Here is a 22736-nt window from a genome sequence, read left to right as displayed (position 1 = left end):
AAAAAAAATCACGTAACAAAAAGTTATTCTGTTTATTTGTGAAAATAGGAATGAAAAAATAATCCTGTAGCCCCTGGTTCTATAGAAATGTTGGAAAATTAGCTTTACCTGCTCCAGTGTTGACTGTGAGAAACTGTATTCTTCTATGTCATAAGTGTGTTTAGCTGTAAGCAATGATACATTCATTATTTCTGGATATGCAGTAATATTTCTATACATAACAAAGTACTTAATCTAATTTTAAAATGCTATTAAACAAATGTGATTTCCTGAAAGCTAAAATAACATTAAGATTTGTTCTTTGTTTTATACTGCTTTTCACTAGCCCCTTACCAGTAAATACAAAGAAGCTTCAGAAAAAGGTATCGACAACAACTTAAGAATCTAGCAACAAAAACATTTTAAAAGATGCAGAAAGTCCAAATATGCCATGCAAAATCTTTCCCATAAGTTTTTCCAGCATAAATCCATCACTTCAAATGGAAAAAAACAAGTTTTAATCTATCTTGATCTGAATTAATCTGATAGTGACCCAAATCACCAGTCGAGAAACTACTTTTCTTCCAACCTGGATTATAAGATCTTAGTCCTCCCAGCTGAAGTAAAAGGTCCTAATTAGCATCTCTCAATTGCTCCAAGTTCAACATAACCATTTTAAGTCTCTCTTCCCACTGCTCCTATTTTCCTGTTTCTTATTACCTTACCTTCCTCATCTTACCTTAACACTTCTTTTTCTCCCTCTTCTCTTCGATACTAATTCCACTTTCTCCCTACCTATTTCCCACATTTCCTTTCCATCTTTTCTAACTCACTGACAAACTTTTAGGCTATCTTGAACAAATAGATTCAGGTAGTATTGAGCATAACCGTAATTTGACGTAAAATTACTCATCTGTATTCAATAGATCAATTTCATAAACTCATTTCATAGTGATTATTACTACATCATCACAAAAAATAAGATCATGAGTTTTACCTTCTTCAAGTTGAGAAAATGCTTCTGACAAAGATTTCACATCATCTTTGGGAACTTTGTACGTCATCATTGCAACAAAACTGAAATGTGAGAATTCAGAATGAATAAAAAAATGAATTATACGAAACAGTTCTGTACAGAGGAATATTTTCCATTTCACGAATAAAATTTTAATTCTAACAAAATTACGTTCAATGCGTTTTCCACTTTGCAAGATTTATCACATTGCCTGCAGATGTAATGCAATTTAACATCATCATGCTTTTTATCTAGTGGATCTTTCTTTTCTCCCCATGTGGCTTCTAATGCCTTATTCCATAAACATCATTAACCACCAATAAATTGCCAGATAGACTCAGTTACTATACATGGATTATTTTGGATTTTAAGTGTTTACCTTGCAGTAGTATGAAAAATGGAAATAATCTGCTGCTTGTGCAATTCAAACATATTGCAGTGCTGTTTTGAAATTTTATCTCGTTTCCACAGTTTTCAATCAACACCATATTTAAAATGTAACAAAATACTGCAATAATTGATCGTATCATTAAAATTAAAGTAGCAGGGTGTGGTGAGAAAGGCAAATTAAGTATTTGTTAAGTACTTTACCTTTCTTGTTGAGAAGCATGGGGAAAAACTTGCATTATTTTATCATGAATCTCAGATTTTCGTTGTGATTCAATTGTCTCATCTTTGAGTTTCATTTCCAGTGTATATCCACCACCATATTTGCTCTTCAGATGCTGAATGGAACCAATACACCTGTTTACAACCAAAATAATCTAAGTTTTTCTGTATTAGCAATTGTTGCACAGTCAACTGCCATGTTACAAGGTGAGAATCAGAATCAGATTTAATCACCAGCATAAGCTGTAAAACTTGTTAACTTTGTAGCAGCAGTACAATGAAATACATGATAAATATACAAAAAGGCTGAATTACAGTAAGAATATGTCTATCAAATAGTTAAAATAAGTAGTGCAAAAAAAAGTGCAAATTATAAAAGTGGTGAGGTAGTGTTCATGTGTGTAATGACCATTTAGAAATCAGATGGCAGAGGGGAAGAAGCTGTTTCTGAATCATGGCAAAATACACATCTGCAGATTTTCTCGTTTGTCATGAATCATCAAATGATTTTCTGTTACATGAAACTCCATTAGCAGCACACACATCAATTTTTGCAAGTTAGAAAATAATTATTTATTTACTATTTTCTCCAGCTAATAGATTTTCTAAGAGCAAAATTTTATCCTGTATCCCAGATATTTTGGTAATGGTTTGTGAATTCTATGAAAGTGAATTTCTATTGCCCAAACCGCCATAATGCAGGTTCATCTGTACATGTTTTTAACTGTATTAACACTAATTATGTATAAGTTCAGTTTTAGTACAATTAGCAACTAGAAGTAAGGCAGTTGCAGCTGCCTATAAACTTATCTTAAACTGTTCCTAATCAGTTAATAAGCAGTATAATATCTATTCCAATACTTTCTCAGTCCACTGTAACCTTGTTAACTGACACCATAGATTCAAATTTATGCAATAATCAATTTCTTTAAATGTTGAACATCAGAGTTCTGGGCCCACACCATACTCTTATAACCTTGTACTATTGCTGTTCATGTTTTAACATTTATTAAATTAAAATTTAAAGAAGGCAAAACTTTAACAGATTAAAATGTGCTTGTAAAAACAATAATGAAAGGAACATGGCCAATTTATGGAGAGATTTTCAAATTTATGACAACTAGTGGAACATGAGCAATTGTTAAAACCTGGAAATAATAATAGTTGAATAGTGCTGGGTGGGTTAGTTGGTCATTGCAAATTGCCGTGAGTAAGTTAGAGTTAACTGGGTTTGTTGGAGGTTGCTGGGGCAGCCTGGCTCTAAAGGTCAGAAGGGTCTACTCTGTGCTGTATCATTAAATAAATAAACTATATATGTTTTTCTAAGTTCACCTTGTAATTCTACTTGAATAATAGCTCTCCATATTATCAAAATATGCCATAAATAACTGCATAATGTTCATTTACCCATTTTATACTGCACTTTGTGATCAGAATGATACCAAAAGCAAATTAAAGTAAAAATTAAATGACTTACATCATTAATCATCTGGTGATTCAAAATATATTTCTGAATGAACGATTTATTTTCTGTCCTAGCAAGACTATTTCACAAAATAAATACCTCAGCTGTCCTGACACCATGATTGCAACTCGATCACAAAGTGCTTCAGCCTCTTCCATATAGTGTGTGGTCAGGATGGCACCACGCTGTCTGTCCTTAAATGCAGCACGAATTGCTTTCCTGAAACATTTAGAAAAAACAAATTCATCATGTTTAAGCCAATTTACAAATCAGTATTCAATTGTGCAAGTTGGAAATTGTGTCAGCTTGAGATTTTAGTTTTAAAAAAAAAATCTAGAACCAGAAAAACTTTTTTTAAAGAATTCAACCATCAAAGAAGACAAAATGGCATTACTGAATGCCTATGCAGAACATTCTAATTCACTGAATGTTAATGTTATCTATAAACTTGCACTCTCTATTTATAGTATTAGAAAATAACTTTTAAAATGAACAATTCCTGCATTTGCAAATGATGCCAATGCAAATTTGAGTTTTATAAAAGAGGAAGAGAAAAACATACACGAGGGTGGACAAATTTAACAGACCTAAAAGATAGAGATTACAAAAATTTGTAGGTACAAAAATTATAACAGATCCTCTTAGGAATCCACTTTTCTCCCACAAATTAAGGGAAATCCAGCTGCATTCATAATTTCAAAGACAGTGGCAAATGTTTCAGTAATATTAAATAATGTACATACGATGTTTAATGGTCTGCATATTTTACAGATAAAGATCTTTAAATATACCACTCACTCCTGGTTTACTGAAAAGCCTGACTGGTGTTTGGAATGCTGGCCCTGTGATGGACCCTATGTCAGCAGGGAGTTTGCATATTGAGCTGACTTGGTCAACTGCTTGCACTAATGTACTACACTTGGTCCTCTGACTGTCCCTTTTGTGGGGTGGGGAGTAGCTTTAAATCCAACTCCATCCCAAAAGCAGACACAGCTTTTCCATGTCAATCACCTGAAAGGAATTTTATATTTAGAAATAAACATAAAATCCCACTCCATTATGAGACTAAAAATTAATGTTCCTTCTCCAATGCCCCTCTCCCACCATCCCTTCTGAGATTCCTTCCCAGTCGATGTTCAAAGCCTTCTCCAGTTATACTCAACTCTTCCTCTGCTACATTGACGACGGCAATGGCACAACTTCATGCACCCCTGCTGAGCTCATCAATTTTATCAACTTTGCCTCTAACTTCCACAACAGTGCCCTTAAATTCACTGGTCCATCTCTGACACCTCCCTCGCCTTTCTTAATCTCCCAGTCTCCATCATTGGAGACAAACTGTTAACTGATATATTTTGTAAACATACTAATTTTCATGGTTATCTCAACTGTGTATCCTCCCACCCTATCTCCTGCAAAAATGCTATTTATTTTTTTCAGTTTCTTCACCACCACCACACCTGTTCCCAGGACACAGTTTTCCATTTCAGAACATCAGAGATGTCCTCCTCCTTTAAAGAACGGTGCTTCCCTCCCTCCACTCCATTTCCCATACATCTGTGCTCACCCCATCGTCCTGCTGTCATAATAGTGATGAGTCCCTCTTGTCCTTACCTACAACCCCATCAGCCTCCACATCCTACAGACTATTGTCTGCAACTTCCGCCATCTCCAAAGGGATCCTACCACTAAACATCTCCACTTATTTCCACACCCCGTCAATTTCAGCAGGGATTGCTCCCTCTGCGATTCCCTTGTCCATTCATTCCTCCCCACTAACCTCCCTCCAGACACTTATCCCTACAAGCAGCCTAAGTATTACATCTGCCCATATACCTCCATTCAGGGCCTCAACCCAACCAGTCCTCCCAGGTCAGGCAACACTTCATCTGTGAATCTGCTGGGTTTAACAACTGCATCTGGTGCTCTCAATGCAGCCTCCTCTACATTGGTGAGACCTGTCATAAACTGAGGGACCGCTTCTTTGAGCGTCTCCACTCCATCTGCCACAGGTGGGTCTTTCAGTGACCAAACATTTTAATTCTGATCCCCATTCCCATATCAACATGCCAAGATGAGTCCACCCTCAGGGTGGAGGAGCAACACATAGCTTTCCATCTGGGTACACTTCAATCTGATGGCATGAAAGGCAATTTCTCCTTGCAGTGAACAATTCCCCCTTCCCTTCCTCTAGCCCTCACTCTGACCTTTCACTTTCCCCTCAGCTGCCTATTACCTCCCCAAGGGTCCCCTCCTCCCTCACTTTCTCCTATGGTCCACTCTTCTCTCCTATCAGGTTCTTTTTTCTCCAGCCATTGACCTTTCCAACCCACCTGCTTTACCTATCACCTTCCAGCTAGCCTCTTTCCCCTCCCCCTACCTTTTTATTCTGGCATTTCTGCCCCTTCCTCTCAGTCTTGATGAAGGGTCTCGGCCCAAAATGTTGACTATTTACTTTTCTCCCCATAGATGCTGCATGATCTGCTGAGTTTCTCCAGCGTTTTGTGTGTTTTCCTTTGGATTTCCAGTATCTGCAGACTTTCTTGTGTGTGTTATTCCTCTTTCCTCTCCATTTCACTCAGTTGACCCTCATCATTAAATGACACAAATGCAAAACAGAAAACAGGTGGAGACTTGACTATTGAAGGGGGAGGCAGATTGCTGACAGTGGCCAGGAGATTAAGCTCTCAGCCATCATGCAGGGGCTATGATTTCCCAGCTGGTGGGAGAACAGGAACTGAACAGTTGCTGAGAGCTGTTTTGGTCAGCTGTCTTGAGGTAAAGGCCAGCACTAACAGTTATTCATGCAACTGGTGATCTGCCTGATGAATGATCCAGCCAAACGTAGTCAGTGTTAATTTCCAACTCCGTGCACTATATCATTTTTGAAATTAAATAATTATGCCACTTACCACATGAATTGCTTAGCTTTCGGATCCATACCTGTCGATGGTTCATCCATTAACACAATCTGAGGATTTCCCAGCATGCATAGTGCAAAACACAACTTCAAAACAAGAGAAACAATGGTATTAATTTCCTCTCGGTGCTTCATTTTCCTTGCATATCACAAAGACATACAATTTATTATGTTAACTAGTTACATTACTGTAAACTGTCACCTGCATTGGGTGAATGGTAAAATTGATGGTAATGTGAAGTGTAGAAGGGCATGGACTAGGATGGCCAAAGATTCTGTTTCTATCATGTTTGACTCCATAACTAAAATCCTACAAGAATAACTGAAATGGGAATGGCAGTAAATTGGTAAGAGTAGAAAGTACCCCATGGTAGACCAGGCCACAAATGGGTAACATAGAAACACAAAATGATTAAAGCACAGGAGGAGAGATGGCTCACTGATAGAGCACATTGGGATCATAATCCTTAAAAGTTGTCACCTTATTGAAGATTTGAATGGATAATTTTCTGGGCCCAGTTGTCTTGATTACTGTACAATGTCACTGTACTACAAACAATTCATTAACTAAAATTGGACACATTCAAATCACCAGTTCATACTTTTCTCTTTATTCCAGTGGAGACTTGCTTTGTTGGTTTCTGTAAATACTCTTTCATATCAAGTGCATTCATAATGCTGCAAACAACAAAAATCAAAAAAAATCTCAATTTCAATGTTGAATAGCAACTCTAAAATGAAATACATTTGTATATAGGTTACATTTCCATCGAAGCTTTACTTGTACTTCACATAATCTGTGTAGCAAAATGCTTTTGAAAATCTATTGTAAGACACAAGACATAGGAACTGAATTAGGCCATTCAGCCCATCAAGAGACTTGATTATAGGTGATTAATTTTTGGAAATAGTCATGTTTACTTTGAATTTCTGATGTTTTCTTACCGTTTAATAGCACTTGCTGCATCTTCTTTACTAAGTCCTTTGACAGCAGCATATATCTCCATGTGTTCTTGAACAGTGATCTTGGGCCACAGTGGGTTCACCTGTGCACAATAGCCAATATTCTCTGCACAGCTTTCTCTCTGAAAACCTTCAGCTGAATAATCTCCCATCAATACCTACAAAACAACCATTTTTAAATTATTTCTGCTCTGAAGTGTAACTCGCTTACAATTCTACTAATGGGTTATGTTATTTGGGCACTGATCACTTTTGAAATACTTATGATTATTGTTTGATAGTGGAGAGGAAAAGTGAGATGGGAGGCATGGAGATGGGAATGAGAAAAGATTGGGTAGCAATAGCAAGAGAGGATAATTTGTTGTGGATTGCTTGAAGTCCTAGGTGATCACACATCAGAAAATATAGCTGACCTGATTGCTTATCCTGAAGCTCAGTTTGATTGCTCTGGACAATAGAGGAATTTTTTTACAGAATTAACTTCGAAGGAGACCCATGATGGGTAATCTTTACCATAAATATAATAGGACCAAAAAGTAATATTCCTTATATTGGCAGCCCAATAGTAAAACCTAAAATTGGGTAGGGCTAATCCACCCATCTCCTTATTTCTTTGTAGGTAAACTTTAATTAAATGAGCTTGTTTATTATTCCAAATACAAGATGTTAAAATTGAATCTAAAGAATCAACGTAGGTCTTAGGAATAAAACTAGGTAATGCCTGAAAAAGATATAAAAATTTAGGAAGAATCTTAATTTTAATCGAGTTAATTCGGCCAATTAGGGATAAAGAAAGAGGAGACTATTTAGAAAGCGTCTTTTTCACATAATTCAATAAAGGGTTTAAGTTTTCTTTAAATAAATACTTGAAATTTTTAGTAATTGTTATGCAAATTGACTTGTAACAACTTGGAACGGAAATTTGTCATTTGATGACATTAGGTCATTTAAAGGAAATAGCTCACTTTTATGTAAGTTCAGCTTATATCCTGAAAAATAACTAAACTGGGAAATTAAAGAAAGAACCAAAGGTAAAGAAGTTTCAGTGTTAGAGATAAAAAGTAAAATATCATCAGCGTATAAAGAAATTTTATGAGTCATACCTTCCCTTAGTATACCAGAAATGTCCTTAGATTCTCGAAATGCTATCGCTAAGGGTTCTACAGCTAAAACAAAAAGTAAAGGACCAAGAGGGCAACCTTGTCTAGTTCCCCGCTGTAATTTAAAGGGCTTAGAAATTTGAGAGTTAGTAATAACCTGAGCAGTAGGAGACAAGTAAATTAATTTAACCCAATGAATAAAATTAGGCCCAAAATTAAACTTTTCTAAAGTCTTAAAAAGATAATTCCACTCAATCCTATTGAAGGCTTTTTCTGCATTTTGGATGGTGAATATATCACATTCAATAAATGACGTATATTAAAATGTGAGTACTGCGTTTTTATTAAATCCTGTCTGGTCATGTGATATAATAGATGGTAAGATATTTTCAAGTCTTCAAGCTAAGATTTTTGATAAAATTTTTGCATCAACATTTAATAAAGAAATCAGTCTGTATGAAAAACATTCAGCTGGAATTTTATTTTTTTTAAAATAAAGAGAAATAAAAGCTTCATAAAAATATTGAGGGTGTTTATCTGATTTAAAGGACTCCGATAAAACAGAGGATAAATAAGGTGTAAGTAACATAGTGAAAGTTTTATAGAACTCCCCAGGAAAGCCATCAGGTCCTGGAGTCTTACCAGAATGTAAAACACATATAGCCTCAGCCACTTCTTCATTGAAAATAAGCTGATCTAACTGTATTAGGCTATCAGCAGACAATGTAGGAATGTTGATATTACTGAAAAAAGCATTCATATAGGTATCATCTGAAGAAGAGTCAAATGAGTCTTCTTTTTCAGCAAATAAAACAACAGATAATATAATTGTTAAGCTAAGTTTAAGGATCTGGTCTCAATTTAGAAAATTTTTTGGTTTAGCGAATTTTTCATTATCATCTCTCATTCTCCTTAATTTTTTTTTATCCCTTCCATGACTGACAAAGTCTTTAAGGATTAGGAAGAACTAGGTATTAAGTGTTTTTGGGATCTGTTTATCTCAAGGTCTTTTGCTTCATTTGACCAATTGTCAATTAAATATGCACTGTCAAAAACACACTTTTACAGATGCCTTCAAATTAGAGATTTCTTACGTTCCCAATTAACTACTTTTCCTATTGTTATGAATGTACCACAGCTCTGAGGGGCCGAAGGAGCGGGAGCAGTCCCCTCCTTCCGGAGAATCGCAAGAGCACTATTAATTCGGGTCTCGGACCCAGGCAAATGAGAGACAATGTAACGGTTTTGGCCATGGCTCTTAGAGACACCTGTGCTGAGGGCATGACCCTGCTATGTAACAACTGGGTGGGGATTGCATCACCCTACTTTGATGGACATCTACAACTCTGCAAGTCAAGATAAAAGGGGACTGCAGAAGGCGGTACCCCAGAGAGAGACGCACCAGAAGGACTCGATCGCTCAACGCTCCCGTGATAGCTGGAAGCCAGTCAAAAAGCAACGTGCACTCCGTAACTTCTCTGCCTGGGGAGCAAGTGGCTGATAATACCGAGAAGGACTTCGAACTAATAACAGGGAAACAACGCTCCCCTGATTCAACGGTGTTGCTTCGTCAAAAGACCTGGGCAAGTTTTTCCCGTTTTCTCCTCACCCTCTCTGAAACACGTGAAACGCAGTGATTCCCCAAAAGACTGAAGGCTGCAGACTTTCTGAGTGACTTTTATAGCCCCAACGGACAATATATTATCCCCTAGACAACAGTTGAGATTATTTCTTAATGATGATTATTGCTATACCCGCGCTTTAGATTGAGTTTTGCCGATGTATATGTTCTGAATGTTTGTATTAACCTTACTTTTGTGCCCCCCTTTATGAATAAAACCGTTCGAAAATAGTGCCATCAGACTCCAACGGACCTCTCTATCTTTGCTGGTGAGTTATCCAGTTACGGGATACGTAACACTATAGGTCCTGATAAAAAGTACTGGACGATCTTTTAAATTTAAAACCTTTTGTTACTGGCTCTATTACCGGTATCTATAACCTGTTGATTGATTCTAGACAAGACTTTTTAGATAAAATAAAAAAAGCTTGGGAGGATGACCTAAATTGTCAGATTTATGATGAAAGCTGTAATAAAATTCTTAAACAGGTTAATAAATCATCTTTCTGTGCTCGTCATTCTCTTCTACAATTTAAAGTGGTTCATAGAGCTTACATCTCTAAACAGAAGCTGTCCAGTTTTTATCCGAACTTTTCTCCACTTTGTAATAAATGCAACTCTGCTGATGCCCCTTTAATTCATATGTTTTGGTTTTGTCCTAAAATTGAAAGTTTTGGCAGGAAGTATTCCATACCCTCTCACAAATTTTTAGGGTCCAATTTGAACCAAATCCCCTTACCGCCTTGTTTGGTATTATTGCAAATGAAGATATAACTTTAAATACTCCAAACCTACAGGTTTTAGTTTTTAACCTCTCTTTTAGCAAGGAGAGCAATCTTGCTTAAATGGAAGGATTAACTTAAATGGATATTCCTTCTACACATCTTCAATGGCTACGTGATATTATGTCTTATTTAAATTTAGAGAAGATCCGCTGCTCAGTCTTAAATTCAAAACAATCTTTTTATGATATCTGGGGACCTTTCCTAGATTACTTTTCCAATTTATAAAGCTTAACAGTGCACAGACTTTTATGTATATTTCTATCTTCTCTTCTTTAGCAAATACGTTTTTTTTTCTAATTATCCATTATCATCCATCAGCTTTTTTTCTTTGGTAGTTGGTAGGGGGTTGACTTTTTTTATATACAAAATTTATTTTATGATGTATGACCTATCTTTAAATTTTTGATTATGTAGTGGTATACCTTTATGTGATGTGCTATAACATTTTGATCAATTTTATTACAATATATGAATGTACACACTTTATGTTGAGATGTATGTGTTGCACTCTGTAAATCTTGTTTTTTCTTCTGAATAAAAATACTGTAAAAGATTGCTCTGGACAACTGAAGACAATTTGTCATAATAGGTTCATGGAAGACACATTTGAAGAGTTGGTCACCCGTGGACAAAGTATTACTGAGAAAGGGAAATATTCAATATAGTATAAATTCAAGACTTTCCTTTTCTTGGTCCTCCCATCGTTTTGTTTCAAAGCTGTGCTCTGAATGCTAAGGCAGCCCTTATGCTAGCACCCAGCCAGAACAAAATGGTCTGCAGCAGGTGGGCAACAATTTCAGAGCAACAGAAAATCTGCCTTATAAGCCTTTGGAGGCAAACAATGCTGATTCCCAGTCTTGTAATTTGTTGTCCACTGATTTGTGCTTCAAAAATAGCATCCTCGCTTCAATGCCGATCAATTTTATTTTGGGGGACCAAAGACACAAAAGAAATTGCATGATTGTAGCTCCACCCCACATTTTAATTACTTTACTTTGGAGTCCCACACGTACCTGACCAGCTGATGGTTCTAAATCTCCTGTTAATACAGAAAGTGTAGTGCTTTTCCCAGCACCATTTGGGCCCAGTAATCCCAGAACTTCACCTGCAAAGAAATAAAAGATTAGAAGAGAGCCTTTCATTCATTTTGCTGCAGTACATTTAAATTTGTATGAAACTATTTGTATGAAGTTTGAGTATTCTGGAAAAATATGCTAAAAAAACCTTGTATATATTATCTGCAGCTCCCACAGTTTGATAGAATTTGTTGAGTAATCGTCATGTACCTTCAAGCCAATATACTGTAGATGGGAAAAATATACACTGCATTTTTCATTCAACAATTAAACTATTGCTGTAAGCAAATGAGCGTTCAATTGGCAATTAAATAATAACGATATTAGGTGACAGTGTTTGGGGTGGGGGAGTGGAAGAGGAAGGAAGACATAAGAAATCAAAACTGCTCTGCAATATGCCCTTCATCCGATTTGATTTTAGTTGTTATTCGTTGCTTCATGTGATCTATACTTGACTGTTTATTCCATGTTCAATAAAGTATATTTACCTTTCCTTACACATAACGAGACATTTTTGATTGCCACTGTATTTTTACTTTTTTTCTTTGAAAACCATTTGCACGCCTGTAGCTTTCCTGTGTAAACTTTACGCATATTACTGATCACAATTGCTGGTTTCTACAAAATTAAAGGGAGAAGAATTTTTAGTTCTCTTAAATGAAATGTCCTGTTTATACTTGCAAATACATACCTTTGCCACTTATATTCCTATCTAAAGATGGGGGGTAAACCATCATCCATTTCTAAAATTATGTTATAAAGCTTCTTTTCATCAAATTTTCATATTGTAACAAAAAGCTTCTTCTTTCAAATCAAGAAAATTAATTTATAGAATGTTTCTATAATAAACAATACTTTAAAATAATCTAATTAAGCAGACTACAATAGTGGTACCAAAATTTAATGAACACAGTAACTGGTGATTAAGATTTTGGTCAGAGAAGTATGTCCTCAGGAGGGGCAAGACTCAAGGGTGGATGGGAATAAGGAGAAAAATCACAAAATCTCGAAAATTAAGGTGTGAATGAGACTGAAGAATGTTGAAACAAAAAAAAGGCCTAAGTGGGGGAAAAAAGGTCAACAAAGGATTGTTGGATGGTGGGAAGTTACAAAACGAAGGCAATGCATAATCTTTAAGTAATACTCATATATAAATGATAAGATCAATAATTATTAATGGTAAGAACTTGGTCCAACTTGGGTTGGTGAAAGTGGGTTTCTGGAGAATTTTTGCAGGAGGGGAGATTACTCATCTCTCAACTGAAGATACCCATCAACTTTGTTCACCTGTCAATGTGATAACTGAATGAAACTTCTTCTAGGTCGAATGCTGGCTCTTCCAGCCAGTATTAAATAAATCTTCAGTTTTTAATTATTCTACAATTTTACATTTGCAAAGTAACGATTGTCGGCACCACAATAGTGAGAGTTTTAATAACAGTTCTTGCAATATTTACAGATGTTAGTCCAGAGACACATTGATCACGGCAAAATAACTGCACTTTAAGTGATGAATGGAACTACATGTGACAAAGGCATTTAAATGTGTTACAGGAATGCCCACCATCTTTAATTCTGCAGTTTGCATATACATTTAAAAACTTGACACAACATATTCTTATCAAAAGTAGTGCAATGTGTGTTCAGAACTACAGTTGTGACCAAAGTGGAAATCAAACCTGGTTGACAATCTCTACAATTTTCCAGCAAATACATCAAAACAATCAGAGGATATTCTAAACATCAATATCCAATTTTCAAAATTCGCAAACAGATATTGGAGTTTGAGCATTTAAAACAAAGCCATAGTGTTATCTCACGGAAACACAAAGCTCATTACCTCCTCGCAGCTCTGACAATTTAAAGCCTCTCGAACCCTTGCCCTCTCTGCTTTGACGTCAGCATCCTCATTCTCAGGTTCTACTGTATTGAGTTTGAATTTCTTTTTTGAAGGAAAAATCCTAAAAAAAAAGGAAAGTCATCTATATTCTTGAAGTAAGAATAACGCTAGATTATTTTACATTTAAAAAGGAATAAATGAAGTTGAACTGTGATCCCATATATTCTAGAAACTACAAACCCCATTTCAAGAAAACCTGGGATATTTTCTAAAATGCACTAAAAAACAAAAATCTGTGATATGTTAATTCACGTGAACCTTTATTTAACTAACAAAAGTACAAAGAAAAGATTTTCAATAGTTTTACTGACCAACTTAATTGTATTTTGTAAATATACACAAATTTAGAATTTGATGGCTGCAACACACTCAGCAAAAGTTGGGACAGAGGCATGTTTACCATTGTGTTACATCACCTTTCCTTTTAATAACACTTTTTAATGGTTTTGGAACTGAGGATACTAATTGTAGTAGGTTTGCAATTGGAAATTTTGTCCATTCTTGCTTGATATAAGACTTCAGCTGCTCAACAGTCCGTGGTCTCCGTTGTCTGATTGTCCTCTTCATGATGCGCCATACATTTTCAATAGTAGATAGATTTGGACTGGCAGCAGGCCAATCAAGCACACACACTCTGTGTCTACAAAGCCACACTGTTGTAGCCTGTGCAGAATGTGGTCTGGCATTGTCTTGCTGAAATAAGCATGGATGTCCCAGGAAGAGACGTCGCCTTGATGGCAACATATGTCTCTCCAAAATCCTAATATACGTCTCAGAGTCAATGGTACCTTCACATACATGCAACTCACCCATGCCGTGGGCACTGATGCACCCCCGTACCATCACAGATGCTGGCTTTTGCACCTTTCGCTGATAACAATCAGGATAGTCGTTTTCATCTTTGGCACGGAGAACTCGACGCCTGTTTTTTCCAAAAACTAGTTGAAATGTGGAGTCATCTGACCACAGCATAAGGTTCCACAGTCTTTCCGTCCATCTGAGATGAGCTCGGGCCCAGAGAACTTGCCGGCGTTTCTGCATAGAATTGATGTATGGCTTGCTCCTTGTGTAATAATTTCATGTTACATTTCTGGATGCAGCGACAGACTGTGTTAAGTGACAATGGTTTTCCGAAATACTCCCGAGCCCAGGTGGCTCTAATTGTCACAGTAGCATGACGGTTTCTTAGGCAGTGCTGCCTGAGGGCTCAAAGACCACGTGCATTCAACACTGGTTTCCGACCATGCCCTTTACACACTGAGATGTCTCTGAATTCTCTGAATCTTTTCACAATATTATGTGCCATAGATGTTGAAAGACCTAAATTCTCTGCAATCTTGCATTGAGAAATGTTCCTTTTGAACTGACTAACAATTCTCTCACAAATTTTGGCACAAAGGAGTGAGCCACAACCCATCCTTGCTGGTAAAGACTGAGCCTTTGACGGACGCTACTTTTATACCCAGTCATGATATCTCACCTGCTACCAATTAGCCTGCTTAATGTGGAGTCTTCCAAACTGGTGTTACTTGAATATTCTATGCACTTTTCAATCTTATTTTAACTCTGTCCCAACTTCTGGTGAGTGTGTTGCAGCCATCAAATTCTAAATTTGTGTATATTTACAAAATACAATTAAATTGGTCAGTAAAACTATTGAAAATCTTTCCTTTGTACTTTTGTCAGTTAAATAAAGGTTCACGTGAATTAACATATCACAGATTTTTGTTTTATTGTATTTTGGAAAATATCCCAACTTTTCTGGAAGTGGGGTTTGTAAAATAATTAGTTTAATATTTAGAGAACTTCTTATATGATCACATTCCAAGTATTCTTCTGAGCTTATAGCCCTCTCCAAGTCCACTAAAGCATAGGCTCCAATCCAAAAAGCTGCAAATGGCAACAGATTCCCAAACTGCTTTCATGTTCCAAACAATGTTTTAGTGTCACCAAGCCTAGAATCACTTGCCTTCCAATGCTTTTAAACACCAGGTAGTTATTTCTAGAATAGTTCTTGTGCATTTAGAAACAGTAAGATGATAATTTAAAAATAATTATTCATAAAGTCTATCAAGCTGACAAACCTGCAACATGTATCTGCTTGAAGTGCTTTTCCTCCATGAATCTGTTCTAGTCGACGTAGTACAAATAGCAGAACTATACATTGAATGTAAGGCTAAAACACAAAACAAAATAGTTTCACTTAAACGACGAGCAAAACCACAGTTTCTGTATTATCTCATTAATTTTATAAATTGCTGGAAAGGTGCAAAGCTTGAAGAATAAAGTGCTCTTAAGTACCTAGTTGCACCCATTAATATTTATGTCATAGTGACTTGTTTGCATCAGATTATCCTCAACATTAGAACTAATGTCTCTCTCTTCTTGGACTACTATTACCTTGTCACTTCAACCAGAAACCATTGACCAATGATCTCATGAAGGATCAATTCCCACCCAACAGCCTAACAGAATGAATTACAAGATACAAGTTAGCTCATTGTTCAAATGAGAACATATTTGTTCCAATCACACTGTCTCTTACCACTACAGTGCTTCTAGGCACGCAGATAAAAAAGGAAATAAAAAACCCATGTACCTTATGTGACTCTCATTAAATATCCACATTACTCAAGGCAAGAACTTTGCCGAAAGTTGTTATTGCTGTTATCGTTTTGGAGAATATGGCCTGGGCCCAGCACATAAGTGCAATTATGAAGAAAGTATGGCAGTACCTCTATTCCTTTAGGAGTTTGCAAAGATTTAGCATGACATCTAAAACTCTGACGAACTTCTACAGATGTGTGGTGAAGAGTATATTGACTGGCTGCATCACTGCTTGGTATGGAAACACCAATGCTCTTGAAAAGAAAATCCTACAAAAAGTAGTAGATACGGCCCACTCCATCACAAGGAAAGCCCTCCCCACCATTGAGCACATTTACATGAAACATTGTTGCAGGAAAGCAGCATTCATTATCAGTAACCCCCACCACCCAGTTTATGCTCTCTTCTCGCTGCTGCCATCAAGAAGGTGGTACAGAAGACTCAGAACTCTCACCACCAGGTTCCGGAACAGTTATTACCACTCAACCATCAGGCTCTTGAACCAAAGGGGCTAACTTGACATGTGCCATCACTGAAATGCTCCCACAACCTATGGACTCATTTTCAAGGACTTTTCATCTCATCTCAATACTTATTGCTTATTTATTTATTATTATTTCATTTTGTATTTCCAGTTTGTTATGGTTATTATTCTGTTATAGAGTTATTGAGTATGCCTATGAAAAAAATGAATCTCAGGGTTGTATACGGTGACAAATATGTACTGTGATAATAAATTTACTTTGAACTTTAAATTCTCTGTTCTCTCTTATGTTCATAACACGTTTACGGTTCTGATTTTTAAGAGACAAATCTGTATTTGGCATTTACTTACATTTTAGTGGTTAGAAATTACTACTTACCGAGATGATAGTTATCAGGATGTTCTTTTCCCACTGCAGGTATGTTCCTAAAGTTGGGTTGGATCCATCCTTGTGATCCAGAAATACCTGTGTATTCAATTTACATTGAAGACTTTCGGTGTTGCCAATTTAAAAAGGCATAGAATAACTGGAATCAAAATAACTCTATACATATACCAACATTTCAAAAATATATACATTTAAATGTGATTGTTTCTTGAATATAGCAATCAGATATCGCACAATAAACGAGGTCTCACTAAAAGATCATTTAGCAATAAGTCATTTTGGGCTTCACCTAAATACTGTTCCCAGGCTTAATCAGTACTAATTTTCAGTTTACATTTTCTTCTTTATGCACAAAGTGTTTGCACCCAGATCCATGGTTACTGCCAACCAGCAATGATTTGATTGACATTTATTTGTTGTTGCTATTGCTGTCAGATATGTCTGTTTTTACTGTAAAATACCAATACCATCTTATTTTTGATTGCCAATTTTTAAAACTGATCTAATTTTGTAATAGAAGGCAAAATCCATTGAATTATTTCATTCAGATTAGTGAAGACCCTTGCATTTCAGACTTTTACAAATTGGCTCCCATGGTGTACACCTTTGAAGCACCAAATTGATATATGATGCAGATTCAGTTTGGCTTTATTCTCTTAACCAAAAGATTAAACAAAATCAGAGTGAAAATTTGTTTCATTTTCCCAGGAAAAATCCAGTTCATTTTAAATTACAAGCACTATATTGAAAGGACATAATGGCTCAGTTTGAAATGGTGTGTAACGTGTTATTCAGCTATGGTCTCAATTTACCGATGAAGTGGGATCAGTCACAAGTGACCAATAATCTTAAAGGCTCTCACTGAAAAAAGGGGACCCATATTATTAAACTGTTAGGCTTCCTTTTAACTCACAGAAATCCACTCACACAGCAATTGGCATAATTTCCCTTGCCCATGCCTCCTAATCAAAAGGTTATTTTCTCCTTATATGGGCTGTTGTTTGATTAAAATGTAATGTGCTTAAACTTCCTGATGACCAGAAGAAGAGTGCCTTAGATATTTTCAGTCCTTCCAGCTAGTGCTATTGATTAATACATTTTGAGATCGTCCCTCAATGTAGTAAAGTTATATTTTCCCCGCAATATGGTAAGAAAGAAACATGCCATCGGAGGGAAATTAGAGACATTAAAATGAAATAACTTACTTTGGCTGTGAAGTGCAAGCACCCTGTAATTACATAAGGCGGAATGAAGACTGAGAAAATGGAGTGCAGAATGGTGGCAGCCTTTTCTTTTAGTATTAGCCGGACTATGAATACTAAACTGACTGAAGCTATATTGATCTACAAGAAAACAAACACAGCATCAGACATAGTGAAAGTTAACTGAAAACTAAGTTTTTGGTCATGTCTGTCACTACCCAATTAACCAAGAATGATCACACAGTTTTAAATCCCCAAAACAGAATTATTAAACATTGATTTATTAGGACAACTGGAAAATAAACACCAATATCTAGTTTTGACCTGGAATTTGTAGTTTTACTGATAGGAAAAGTATAAGTCAATAGCATCATAACATTTTAAGTAACGTTTGGATATTAAACACAGTGCATATTTTCCTCGTATGAACATATAAGATCATTGCAACACACCAATATCGCTGAATCAGTGGGAGCCCTGGCCTTGTTTCCCTGCAACAAGACGGTCCCATCCAGGGGTGGTGGAAAACAGCGATACTCGAAGGGGGTTCCTTATGCCCAGTCTATTCCGCAATTTAGTTTTCATGGCTCTCAGCAGTTGCTTCTGTCCTGCTTGCTCATGTTTTTTCTGCTCAAAAAACTCAACAGGTTTGTCTTTAAGTGCAGGGTGCTTGGACTCAAGGTGCTGAAGCAGTTTTGAGGGCTTCATTGCCTCATTAGACCAGCCTCAGGGTCAGATCTCCAGCCTCCACCCACCTGTCGCCAGACGCCTTGGCCAGGTGCGGCTGGTCGTGGGTGGGGTGAGAGGACAAGGTAAGGGCCGGAGGTCCCCGTGCCGGGGCTGCGGCGGTCGCAGTCCAGAGAGCGATGAGGAGTGCGGCAGGGTGCATGCCCACCCTCCTTGTAGGTAGGTAGGATCTATCGGCCAACAAAAGTTTGGCTCGAGAGATGGCTTTCAGTAGATCGCAGCAAGGTAGCTGCTCTGCTACCTAGGAAACCCTGAGCCCGAATTAGGTCATCTGCGAATATTTTAGCACCAGGTTCCCCATGAACATTTGGTGTGCTAAACAGGTTCAGAGGTGGTGCCCATCTGTCCGCGCTCAAGGCCAGTAGCAGCAGCACTTCTCACCGGCTGTGCGAGGCAGCTGGTTATCCGAGACCAACCAGTGATCCCTGGCACGAGGGTATCACTGCATTTAGGCGACTGATGACCTCGCGTGCATTCAAGTTCAACAGTGGGTGTGACAGGGAATGAGGAACGGTGCAGGTGACTCATATCGTTTCATATCGCCAAATCATATCGTTTCCTCGTGGCACATGCTTTGCCATGTTGGGGTTGGGGACCACTGTAGTACTGTATTTGTCAATGTGAAGCAGAAAGGGATTTTGTAAATCTAGTGGGAGCAAAGAATGTTGGGAATAATGAGGGTGGAGTCCCACAGGAAGGATGAGGGACAGCTGGTGGTGAAGGAGTAGCAGAAGCATGGGGTGGTGTGGGTGTAGACACATCTACTCTTGGGTCACCAGGCAAGGTCACTTGATTCCAAACAATAGGTTTATTGATCATTACAAAATATTTCTTTGGTGCTTCCTGCTCCCTTCTCTCTCCCATCCCCTCATCCAACCATAATTCTGTTCTCCTTGTCCCCTTCCCACTCTCAGTCCACAGTACAGACGCATATCAGAATCAGGTTTAACATCACTCTCTTAAGACATGAAAAGTGTTTTTTTTTGGGGGGGACAGCAGTATAGTGCAACACATAAAATTACTACAGTACTAAGCAAAAGTTTTAGGCACCCTAGCTATATATATGTGCCTAAGACTTTTGCACAGTACTGCACATAAAGCTCAAAAAAGTTGTTCACAATGATTTAATCTTCTGCTGCAGACTGTATTTTGCTCACTTGTCCACCAGAATCAAGAAAATAAGCCAAATTCAAGAGTTAGAGGTGTTAAATTATTACTCCTGCTCTAAACAATCCTGAAAATGTTTGCTTTATTATATGGTCTAAGTGAGTAGTTAAATTATGTACTGTTCCTATTACTACGTAGCAAACTTCCAGGTTCTGATGAAGAAATGGAAAAAAAGTCATTAGACTTGATTCCTGGAATGGTGGGTATACAGTATGAAGACAGATAAAACTAACTAGGTCTATAATTTCTTACATTTAGAAGAATGAAGATACTCTTCAAAATCTACTATTTTTATAAAAAGTGGTTTGCATCGCCCTGAATGAGATCTCTAAGTTCAAGGTTTACTCTCAAAATAAGGGATCAGTTATTCAAGGCAGAGCTGAGAGATTTCTTGAGAGATGTGAATCTTTTCTGAACTCACTCATTTTGTTTAATTATTTTCATATCCAAAAATACATTATTCTATTTTGGAAATAATGAATAACTCAACCTAGAGAATACAGATTTCCAGAGATCACTGTTCTCTGAGTGATGGGTTTTTCATCTAGAGTCTGTGATGCAGATGGAAGGATTGTGGCTACTTTGAAACCACATTCAGGACACCATCTTTGAAGTCACATTCTCTTGTCCCTCTTAACTGACCAACTTTGCAGCTATGGAGCATATCTTCAGAAAAAGCATCTGTCTTCACCTCTGAGTTCCACACTTTTCAGTGACTGGATGCTATGCTAAAATGCTGCACCCTAGTCAAATCCAAACTACTCCCAAATATTCTAAGCCAGCAAGCATAACTGCAGATGCTGGAACCTGGAAAAGATAAACTACTGGATTAACCTAATAGGTTAAGCAGCATCTGTTGATGCAAAAGGATGGCTGACATTTCAGGTTGAGATTTCATCAGAACTGAAAAGGTAGAGAGAATATATCTAGTAAAAATAAGCACGAGGGAGGGGTGAGGCAGATTCTAGAAGTGGATCAGTGGAACCAAAGGAAGAGAAGGACAGTGAGGAGACTGAGCCATATAGGAGAGAGGGGATTGCGTTGAGGCAGAAGCTGGTGGGTGATAGGTGGAAATATAAGAAACGAAAGAAAATCTCGGTAGATGGAGCCAGGTGGGGGACAGTGAAGTATAACTATTTCCATCAGGCTACTGGTTTACCACTTGTTACAACACATCTATATACTACTAAAACTCTCATGCTCTGTTTGTGACCTCCAATTAGCGCAAACGGTGCATTACAGCAGCACTACTTTTGGCTAAATTGACTTAAAATGAGCTAACTTACAGAATGCAGGCAAGGTTCAGGGTTATAGATTCGTATAAAATTGCTCACTCGCCAAAATCAACAGCCCTGCTTTCACCCGCGAGCCATGATGGAAACCACAACGCGACACCATGACGCATGTGCACGGCCAGCCTCAGAAACGACTCATGATGCTCACACAGTGACACCAACCAGAGCAAAAGGGCAGGGCAGCTCTATTTCAAGCAGTCACATTCTGCTAATCACCATCAGCATGTGCAGGATTGGGACAAGTCTAACTGCCACCCATCGATAAGAAATCATTAAATCTTATTTTAATGATGTACTTCGAGACACCCATCAAACCTTTTCTGCAGCGGTGACTATATCATGTCCATTTAGGAGAGCGCCAACCACATCATCAAGAATAATCAGCATCCTGGAGGCTTTGGTGTTACTGCTTCATATCTTCTATCCAGCAGTAGGGTGAAAAAAAATATAGTCAGCTTAATTATGCCGCGTGGAAAGAGAAGGGGGACATTATGGTCAAGAGATGAAGCCACACGTCATCGGGAAGCGGCAAGGAGAGGGAGAGAACAAGAATCAGATGAAGCCAGGCTGCTTGACTCCAGGATCAAAGAGTCAGGACAAAAAAGATGAGAGAAGAAGAGACAGAGGAGGAGAGGCATGCACATCTCCAGAATGACAATTGGCACAGAAGGAGGAGAGAGGAAGAGACAAAGGAGCTGAGAAATGCATGTCTTCAGAATCAGAGACAAACAACAAATGGCAGAAGAGATTAAGAGACGGGGGATGAAAGGGTGGCGCATCTCCAGAATGACAAAAACAGTCACTGAAGGAGGAGAGAGGAAGAGACAAAGGAGCTGAAAAATGCATGTCTCCAGAATCAGAGACAAAGAACCAACAGTAGAAGAGATGAAGAGACGGAGGACGAAAGGACTGCACGTCTCCAGAATGACAATGAGAGGCACAAGGGTGGGAGATAAACCAGAAATGATGCCATCAAAAGTGTTCTTCGTTAAACGAAGAGGAAGGAGCTGTATTTGCTTTGCTATGCGTCGTTCTTCTTTAATAAACTGAGGTTTTCTTCTTCAATTTCCAAAGCAAAGTGATACCAATAGCATTCAGGAAAATTTAATGTTCATTCTGGTCACATCAGACTGCACTACCATTCTCTCAAAGGGTACCCCAATGGGTCACCCCATTGTCTAGTTTGCTACAAAAAATGAAGTTTTATGGCATGGTTAAACTCACTTTTTCCACTTTTAAATTATAAATATTTAAAATATTAACAAAACATACTGCTTCTTGTTTGGTGGTACTGTGAATTTTATATAACTAGTGTTACGAAGGATGAACAACTCTGGTGGGCAGAAGGGTGCAGAGTCACCCATGCCCCCTCCCCTTTTTGGAGAATCACAAATTGTTACTATTTCGATGCTG

The 22736-nt window shown here is 37.6% G+C and overlaps 1 protein-coding gene across 1 annotated transcript in view; it reads right to left on the bottom strand.

Annotated features, from left to right (window-relative positions):
* Positions 1 to 22736, bottom strand: part of abca5 (ATP-binding cassette, sub-family A (ABC1), member 5) — a 111018-nt gene that overhangs the window by 1810 nt on the left and 86472 nt on the right. Inside the window, exons 25-37 of the mRNA XM_059948569.1 lie at positions 18118 to 18255; positions 16904 to 16990; positions 15518 to 15609; positions 13374 to 13494; positions 12022 to 12151; positions 11471 to 11562; positions 6934 to 7109; positions 6591 to 6666; positions 5981 to 6075; positions 3168 to 3287; positions 1586 to 1738; positions 977 to 1056; positions 109 to 164 (exon numbers count right to left, since the gene is read on the bottom strand). Of these exons, the coding sequence (XP_059804552.1) occupies positions 109 to 164; positions 977 to 1056; positions 1586 to 1738; positions 3168 to 3287; positions 5981 to 6075; positions 6591 to 6666; positions 6934 to 7109; positions 11471 to 11562; positions 12022 to 12151; positions 13374 to 13494; positions 15518 to 15609; positions 16904 to 16990; positions 18118 to 18255 (1416 nt within the window). The remainder of the gene's footprint in view (positions 1 to 108; positions 165 to 976; positions 1057 to 1585; positions 1739 to 3167; positions 3288 to 5980; positions 6076 to 6590; positions 6667 to 6933; positions 7110 to 11470; positions 11563 to 12021; positions 12152 to 13373; positions 13495 to 15517; positions 15610 to 16903; positions 16991 to 18117; positions 18256 to 22736) is intronic.

The sequence above is a fragment of the Hypanus sabinus genome, chromosome 23 (genome assembly GCF_030144855.1).
Source record: "Hypanus sabinus isolate sHypSab1 chromosome 23, sHypSab1.hap1, whole genome shotgun sequence".
In the NCBI taxonomy this organism is placed as follows: Eukaryota; Metazoa; Chordata; class Chondrichthyes; order Myliobatiformes; family Dasyatidae; genus Hypanus; species Hypanus sabinus.
Note: the sequence above shows the minus strand (reverse complement) of the source record. Positions and strands in the feature narration are given on the sequence as shown.